At 39.3% G+C, this 9,127-nt stretch overlaps 1 protein-coding gene across 1 annotated transcript; it reads right to left on the bottom strand.

Annotated features, from left to right (window-relative positions):
* Positions 1 to 4,800: 4,800 nt before the first annotated feature.
* On the bottom strand, positions 4,801 to 6,153 carry LOC146501849 (uncharacterized). The gene is made up of 3 exons (XM_085134052.1): positions 5,997 to 6,153; positions 5,725 to 5,775; positions 4,801 to 5,527 (listed from the first exon to the last, which is right to left on the bottom strand). The coding sequence occupies exons 2-3, from the start codon at positions 5,759 to 5,761 to the stop codon at positions 4,980 to 4,982; spliced, it is 585 nt and encodes a 194-aa protein (XP_084990178.1). The 5' UTR covers positions 5,762 to 5,775; positions 5,997 to 6,153; the 3' UTR covers positions 4,801 to 4,979.
* Positions 6,154 to 9,127: the final 2,974 nt, after the last annotated feature.

The raw sequence follows: 9,127 nt of genomic DNA, 5'->3' as shown, positions 1-9,127 counted from the left end.
TTGAAGAAAATGACATCATCACAGACTCAAAGGTTAATAAAATCTATAACTATTTCTATGTAATATTATAAGAAAAAACATTAAATAGAAAGTTTTTCTTTTTTTGTGTTGCTTTAGGGAATCTGTCGACTCAGCAGCACAGCAGTTCCAACTATTTTCAGTTTTCCATGTATTCAGGTGAGGTCAACTGGGAGAGGATCAAGACGTAACATTTTGATAAGTACTGGCACAGAGGTAAGTGGCTCTCCAGGTTTATCAAGCGATGTGTCAGGGAACAGTAATGTTGGTCAAACACATACAAAATTCGACCACAACATGACACCAGGAGACCATAGTTACGCATTATTACCAACCACATTAGCAGAACCAGGCTGTATTCAAGAAGATCACTGCTACAACCTTGAGTCTCCAAAGTCGTTAAAGCGTAAAAATCAGGCTTCAGAAGAGATGCTAACAAAATACAGGAAAAAGCTGAGATTGAAATGCCAAAAGTCTAGGCGTTTAAAGACAAAAGTTTGTACCTTAAAGGATGTCACCAAAGAACTCAAGAACAAGCTCATGATCTCAAATCAGTGTGCATCTTTGCTTGAGTCAATCAATGAAGTTCCAAAACACATCTTGCGTAAAACCCTTGATGGGAAAAAGTCAGCTAAATATTCTGAGGAACTGAAACAGTTCGCCACCACACTTCATTTTTACTCCCCAAAAACATATGAGTACGTGCGTGAGAATTTTAACAAAGCGTTGCCACACAGTCACACCATTCGCACTTGGTACAGTAGTGTCTCAGCTGATTCTGGATTTACCATAGCATCTTTCAGAGCACTAACAAGTCACGTGGAGGCAAACAGAGAACAGGGAAAGGAGACGGTGTGTGCTCTAATGATGGATGAAATGTACATCCACAAAATGACTGAGTTTGCAGGTGACCAGTTCCATGGCTATGTAGATATAGGCACTGGTGAAATTGACAACACACTTGCCACCCAGGCCTTTGTCCTCATGGTTGTGGCTGTCAATGAGTCATGGAAAATTCCCATTGCGTACTTCCTCATCGATGGTATGGATGGATCAGAGAAGGCCAATGTCATTCGGGAAAGCCTTAGCAGGCTTCATGAAGTTGGTGTTAAAGTTGTCTTCCTTACATGTGATGCCCCTACGAGTAACCTCGCAATGATAAGGGAACTTGGCGCAGAGTTAAATATCAACAACATGAAGCCCTACTTCTTTCATCCAGAGAATCCCACACAAAAAGTGCATGTGATCCTGGATGCATGTCATATGCTAAAGCTTCTTCGTAATGCCTTTGCATCTTCAATGGAATTTGAGACAGAAGATGGGAGGAAGATTAAGTGGAAGTACTTTGAAGCCCTTAATAAACTCCAAGATGAAGAGGGTCTACGACTAGGTAACAGGCTAAAAATGGCTCATTTACAGTGGAGAAAACAAAAAATGAAAGTCCACCTAGCAGCACAACTCTTCAGCAGAAGTGTAGTGGATGCAATGGAGTTCTGTGAACAAGGCTTGAAATTGGAGGAGTTTAAAGGTTTTTCTGCAACTGTGGAGTTTGTGCGCACTGTAGATGCAGCCTTTGATGTGCTCAACAGCCGTAATCCTCTTGGAAAAGGTTACAAAGCTCCAATTAAGCCATCAACTAAACACAGGGCTGAGACAATCTTGAAGGATGCAGAAACCTTGCTTTGTGGGTTGAAGGTCCAGCAGTATGACAAGATGGTGCCACTTCACACCACAAAAAAGAAGACTGCCATATATGGCTTCATTGCTAATGGCATAAGTGCACTAAACATTTATAATGAACTTGTTGAGAGGACCGATGCCCCATGCAGGTATCTTCTGACCTACAAACTTAGTCAGGACCACTTAGAGCTCTTCTTCTCTGCCATAAGAGCAAGAGGGGGGCACAATGACAATCCTAATGCCAGACAGTTCAGGGGAGCCTACAAACGTTTACTTGTTAGGCACCAAGTTAAAACGGGTACAGGCAATTGTTTACTTCGAGACAACACATACATTCTTGATTCAACATCTGCAGCTGTAAATGTTGCTCGCAGAATGGAAGTGCACCTTGTGCAAGTAAATGACCCTGATGATCACTCGATTCCTGACCTCCCAGATGTATGCAACCTGTCTGAATACAAGGAGGCAGTGATCAGCTACATCGCAGGTTTTGTAGTAAAGAAGAGAAAATCACCTGCTTGCCTTGTTCACAGGCCTTGACAACTGAAGGTGCTGTGCATACTTTTATTAAGCAGAAAGACAGAGGTGGTCTCCAAAAACCTTCACCAGGCATGGTTACTGTGTGTATCACAACAGAAAAATGCATTCAGAGGAAAATCAAAACCAATGGAGGTCAGCTACCCAGTGGACGTGGAGTCACAGCAACCATTGTCACCCAGGTTCTGGAAGAATGTGGTGAAAAAAACCTTTTCCCTCATCTTGAAAGCCATATGCTTAACACATGTGTTGAAGTAAACCACATTCATGTTCTTGTGAAAATGGCCTCCACATGGTACTGCAAAGTCAGATTTAGTCACTTAGCAAGAAGAAAAAATGAAATGGCAAAAACGGGCAAGTTGGTTCGCCGACAGATGACCAAACTGATCCATTTTTATGGAGAGTAATATGCGATACCTGATGCCTTTTAGGGCAGAATGATTTATTGACATTATTTCAGATTGTTCGAATATATATTGTATTTCAGATTAGAATTGAAATACATATAATATATACTTACTAACTAAACATATGGTCAAAGAATATAACAAATTTTGATTTAAATTACAATAAATCACTAGTTGTTCAGTCCTAGCTGTCATTATCAGTTACTGCCAGTTATTCCTCTGCTGCCCATGGTTTACAGTCCGCATAAACAGGACTGAATCATCATCAGCAGAAGAAACATGGACTCCACTGGTCTCCATTATGTTCTGTTGCTGCTGCCCATGGTTTACAGTCCACATAAACAGGACTGAATCATCAGCAGAAGAAACAGAAAAAAATTCTCTTGCCACTGTTTGCTACTTTTGTAATTGCTGATATGAATTTGTGACAGGTTGGAGGCACGACATGACTACGACTCACCATTCAGTGGCATATCCCTTTTATTCGCATTTGCTGTACACACACTCACAGCACAGCTTTCCAGCCAAACACATACCACCAACAACAACAAACACACAACACGCCCTAGTTCATTTATATGGAGTGGAGGAGTGATGCACTGATTGACCTCAGGTGTGCCAGCCTCCCCCACAGCCACGGCACGGATTACGCCCCACAACAGGATAGTTTTATTGCACTTTTCTATAAATAACACCACTGTTTTTTCAATTTGAGATTTCACATAATTCCTTAGAAGTGTTATTGTTTATTTCCTTGTGGGAATTAAAACTGAGAGTACGTTTTGCTCTAATGATTTTGCATTCAGTATTTAAAATTCAAAAAGTTAACATATAATGATATTGTTAATAAATTGTTATTGTTTAAAAAATTTTATTGTATTGCTGATGTGTATGAAGTATATGTATATCTTTACCTTGTCCTGTCTTAGTTTGTCTTGTTTGCCAAGTATGTCTTGTCCCGTGTTCCCACTCATGGCCTGCACCTTGTCATGGTGAGTGGGCTTTCAACTAAGATGGGCTGTCATTCTGTTGTCGTATGTTGAAAAGAAAGCAAAATGCTACTTTTTACTACTGAGATTAAATGTATTCATGTTTAAATACTGTGGATAATGTAATCTAAAAAAGTAGTCAGGGAGTGGTCCTTCTCACATTTCCTTCATCCAAGTTTTTGCGCTTGTCTGTCTGCCTCTGTTCTAGGTTCAGTGGACATGCAGATGAGATGCTTCTGGGACGAGATGTGAAACATCTTCAAGACACTTAAAGAAGTCCAGATGCTTTTCTTTCCAAGTTCCTTAGACTACAATGACCTGGTGGACTGAGAAACTTCACAGACACACTAATTAATCCTTGCCAAATATCAGCTTAGTAGAATTGTATAATAAAATGTGCTAAACGTCATACATACAATTTAATTATTCTCTCCTCTGTCTGTGGTTTTTTTTTTTTTTTTCTTCATTAGGAGCCGTCTTCAGATTGAGACCTCAGTGGCAGTTAATGATGATGGACGTGCCATCTATTTGAAATACTGACTTTTTAAAAAAAAAATTATTATATTTGTCATGCAGACTGGGGGGAGCCAGGATCAAACCACCAACCTTCCAATCAGAAGATGACCAGCTGTACTTCCTAAACTACAGCCACCCCAAACTAACAGTATAAGTCTTTCTTTAGTAATTAATAGAATAACAATGAATTTGGAAAATACAAAGGCTAATACACCACATTATGTTTCTTAAGAGAAACGTGCAACCTCATGGAACAGTAATATGTCGAGGACAACAGTCACTGTCTTAATATACATATAATTGGCTTCTCTTAAAATTGTTATCCTGCTAGTGATAGAACTTACAAGCAGCTTTTACTGTTATTTCACTGTCCTAGCATAAGTGCTATGTATTTAAGTTCTAAAGTTGTTAATCGTAGACTGCAGCTTCTCTTTTATTTTATGAAAGGTTTAGATGGAATTTTCTTGCATGTTGTCTTTAACAGGATTCAATAAAACAGTGTCATGAAAAGCAATGGTGTTTCTAAACAGTCTGAAAATTTGCTGAATGTAAAATGCAATATTAAATCAAAATCATGCATGTCAGAGATGATTTAAAAATATTTATTACAAGAACATTCAGCAATAACAAATTTAGAAGAGAATGACAGCAAAAGAAAGGACAGGGGGAATAATTGTGAAATCACTGAAAAGTGTGATGCCTCCTCTGGCATTTAAAGAAAAATTAACAAATGAGTTTAAAGCCGAAAAAAAAAAACCAGCATAAAGAATAAAATTCCTGATTCAGATTTTGCTGCCAAAATGTTAGTGGAAAATCCAAAGCCAGCATCACCCTACTGGATTTGGTCTTTCAGACACAAGGCAATATTATTTAAAAATACATCATTTCCCAAAGGGGTGACATGAACTCCATCATGCAAAAACTGGTCAGGATTTCTATGCTTTATCTGTGGATGATGTACAATACAACCACAAACCGACAGAATAAAAGTAGTCATCACACTGTTTACAAAGCGTCGAGCCTTGTCCACCTTCTTTGGATTAACAGGCCTCCACTGGCATCGCTGGGTGATGGCAGAGAAAATGATTTTCATCTGGAACTGGTGGTGGAGATCACGCAAGTCCTGCTTGATTGCTGCCACAAGCCTGACGCTTTTGACATTGCCAAGGTCATTTCCACCACAGTGGATCAACAGGACATCAGGTATCACTCTTCCTCGAAGGCATTGGAAGAGAAAAGGGATCAGGTTTTGCCAAACCATCCCACCCCTGCCAAACCACTGGACCTGCGCATCCAGACCTAGGTTGGTTCCGATGGTCTCCCTCGCTCGTGCTTCCCCACGGCGGATGTAGCTGTCCCCAATGATGAAGATAATAGTTTCTGTTGATTGTGAAATTAATAAACAATTTTGTATAAAATGAGTTGCTGGGTTTTTTTTACATTTCTTTTTGGTAAAAGTAATATTCACTGTTTTTGAATTAACAAAGCTGTAGTGTCACTTTATAATAGATTTTTTTTATTTAAACACAATTAGATCTTTAAGAAGTTGAAATAACAAGCCATAATATTGCACTTACTCTTTGCTTGGGCAGAAGACGCTGACGTTGTCTCCATTTTTGATTCCTGGTCTAACAGCAGAATAAAAGAATTCAATATACATTTGAAAAAGCAGCTGTGTATTAATTGCCAATTGCTAGCATGTTGAGACACAATGGTCCTAACCATAAAATATACTGATAATGTAGCTATTTACCATGGTATTCACCAACAGGTATGTTGTTACTGATTTTAAAAAAATTACTTGGGGGGGGGGGGGGGGGGTTTCAAAGTATGAATTTGTTGTAATTACCTTGTTTTAACGGGTCCTTCACTTTCGGAAAAATTTGCGGAGCGCAAGCAGCGGGAAAAAGGACATGCTACGTAAAAGTTAAGAGGGGGGTGTAACGACGTATGACTGTGGGCGGGAGTTCCATGCCACAGCTCCACCCGTAGTTACTACTGCGCAGAATTTGCAAGATGGCAGCCTCCACAAGCGGGGTATTTTGGCTTCATTTTTGCACAATGGTAGGAGGCGGAGTCGCGTCGTCCATCTTTTCTACAGTCAATGGGTCTGCAGCCTTAAAGGCCGCATTTTAAGGCCGATTATGTCACAGTGACACGACGAAGGCTGTCCCAATTCAAAGGCTGCTCGAAATGCGGCCCTCAAATGTGTCCTTAATTTCCCTGAATTTTAAGGATGGGTCGGTGTAGCCTTCATGGCCCAACATATTCCAGATTTTGTAGCGCGGCTGTGGTGTGGATAATTTTGCCGAAAAAAACGGCGGAAGCGGAGCCGCCGAAGAGTAAACGTTCAGAAGTAAGTACTGAATATTATGTCACTTATTTATGCGCAAATGTTTTTATAATGAAGAACATTAAAACATTACTGTTGGCCACATGTCGGGAAAGTTAAGTGACATTAGCGATGTTTGTACTAACTTGGTTTTAAAGCCTTTACTTCAAAATATACGCCGTTCAATAGTTGACTTTAATCTTACAGAGAATGTGATGATTTTATGGATAATTAAAGTCAGTCATATATCCACAAACACAACAAGCTGAAAGTCAGTGATGCTGCTCGGTTTGCAGTCCTGAATATCACGGCACAAGCAGGATTCACTGCACTGTTAATGTTAGCTATGTTATATTGCTGCCTCTGTTCGGTGGTGTCGAGCCAAACGGACACTCGTTAAGCTGAAAGAAAGATGCTTTAATCACAGGAGTCACACATGTGTCCACTGTACCATCTGGGAACTCTTCTTGTTTCGTAATAACACAATCCTCCTTCTTTTGTGCTGTTTTGTAGCAGTGTATACACCTGAGACTGTCACCTGTCTGTCTGTCCTGCACTCTCTCTCTCTCTTTTTCTTTCTCTCTGATTGTGTAATAAAAGTATGAACATGTATTTATAAGTTACACTTGTGTTTGAATCCTGCAGCTTATCACACATTTGATTTCCATGTGTGACAACTGCAAGTGTCCAGAGTGAGGACAGACTGAGGGACCCACTGCTGCACATCATCTGTGAGGCTTTGCACCCCTGATGACCCACCAGGACAAACTCAGCAGTGTGTGAGGAAGAGGAGGCGGAAGAGCCAGCAGCAGCTGACAGATGGAGAGAATAGACAGACTGTTCCCTGTTTGTGAAGGACTGCTAGGAAAGTTTAACATAACTAATTGTCTGTCCTGAATCAGTCTTATTAGGTAATGTTCAAATAATTTTATCATTCCAGTGTTTGCAGTGTGGGAGAAAGTACTCAGGGCCTTCAAGTTACACACTATGAAAAGAAGAAACAAGTTTAATATTCAGAAACCTAAAGTATGTATCAGCAGCAGAATGGACCTAAAAATAAATGTTTGTTTCAGTTCTATGAAGCTTTGAGTATTTTGGATTAGTAGCACTGCTGTGTTTGTTGCATCATATTGCTGTAATTGTTTATATGCTTTATATATTCTGAGGTAAGTTGAGCTATAGTGTTACATCATATTCTATAAGGATGTTATGTGTTTGTATGCTTTCTGCCCAGTTTGACCCATTTAGCAGAAGTCAGCCTGTTTAAGGCTCTGATATCTATTCTGTATGACTTAAAGCGGTTATGACATGGTCTGATTTTCTCACCCAATAAAGGAATATTTAATATATCAGTCTACTCTTCATTTTATCAGAAACAGTTATCACAGCTCATACAATTTCTTTTTACACACGTATGTAAGCAATGAGCCAAATTTAGTAATGCCAACATACCGAAGGAACAACATTTCTCTCTTATATATGATACACCTATATATGCACTGTCAAAGATACTTGTCTTTGAGTGAAGATTTAAGATGATAAGACATATAAATAACTGCAACTTGAATCTGTACTGAGGCTCAGTATTTGACACAGAGTTCATGTTCACTGCTGTAATAGCTAATAATGATTAATATAATAACTATAATATTGGCCATATTATATTTACATTACCAAAGTGATATGACTTTAGTCTCATGAACAACATTAGCTAATTGTTATTTACTAGCTAATCTTAAAAATCATGTTTTACTGTCCTGTGGTCTCAGCCTCAGATACTTATCAAATCACACAAAGCTCTTGTAGAAACAAACAAACAAATGAACAAAATATGTTTTCCTTCATTTCTGTCAAACAAAGTTGTATGACACGTTTCCAGCGGTTAGTATCATGGTTGCTAGGCAACCTGGGAAGCGCGATGGAGACTAGACCGTCCCATACAGACAAACTTGCAGTTTATTTTGCAAATCGAGCTCAACACTGCCCCTAGCGTCCTGGAGCACATCCGTTGTGTTTTGGAATTTGCATGTGCTTTGGGGTTTGCAAGTGTTTTGGAGTTTGCAAGTGTTTTGGAGTTTGCAAGTGTTTTGGAGTTTGTACATGCTTTGTCTCTAGGGGCCACTGTAAAAAATGAATGTTAACATGGTGCAAAAAAACAGGGGAACTGCTCCCAGAATTCTGAAATACCTCTACCAGAGGTAGAATTAATGCCAAGCCAAGTGGAAGATGCTACACCTGGACTCAATTTCAAAATAGAATGTCTGATTCATTCCAAATTGCCTGTGACAGTAGGTATAGGGCTCTGTCTGAAGAAAAAAAACACAGAATGTGAATTTTCAGGTGGAAATTTAAACTAAGGTGATACATGGATTCATTCAGGTTTTGTTGGGATTACTCCAGAAGCACCAATTTGGGTTTGCTAGAAAGGTCTGATTAATCGAGCAATATGTGTGTACACATAGCACAGCACACTTAGGATAAAAAGCAAGGAAATTTATGCTCAAATTTTTCTTTGTTGTAACCATAAGTCTTTGCAATATATCTTATATCAATGGAAAACCTGTTTATTTCCTTTAAATGTAAGGAGAACGCATTTGTAGGTTGAGCAGCAGAGCTGAGTATGTGGTTTGTCTCACAGAGCGGCCAGG

Source organism: Neolamprologus multifasciatus, chromosome 15 (genome assembly GCF_963576455.1).
Source record: "Neolamprologus multifasciatus chromosome 15, fNeoMul1.2, whole genome shotgun sequence".
NCBI lineage: Eukaryota > Metazoa > Chordata > Actinopteri > Cichliformes > Cichlidae > Neolamprologus > Neolamprologus multifasciatus.
This window is presented reverse-complemented; position numbering and strand designations above follow the sequence as displayed.

Excerpts from the sequence above, each read along its gene's own strand:
- LOC146501849 (XM_085134052.1), bottom strand. The coding sequence starts at position 5,761 with ATGGAGACAACGTCAGCGTCTTCTGCCCAAGCAAAGA. Across the intron at positions 5,528-5,724 it reads GTCTTCTGCCCAAGCAAAGA|AAACTATTATCTTCATCATT; the intron begins GTAAGTGCAATA and ends CACAATCAACAG.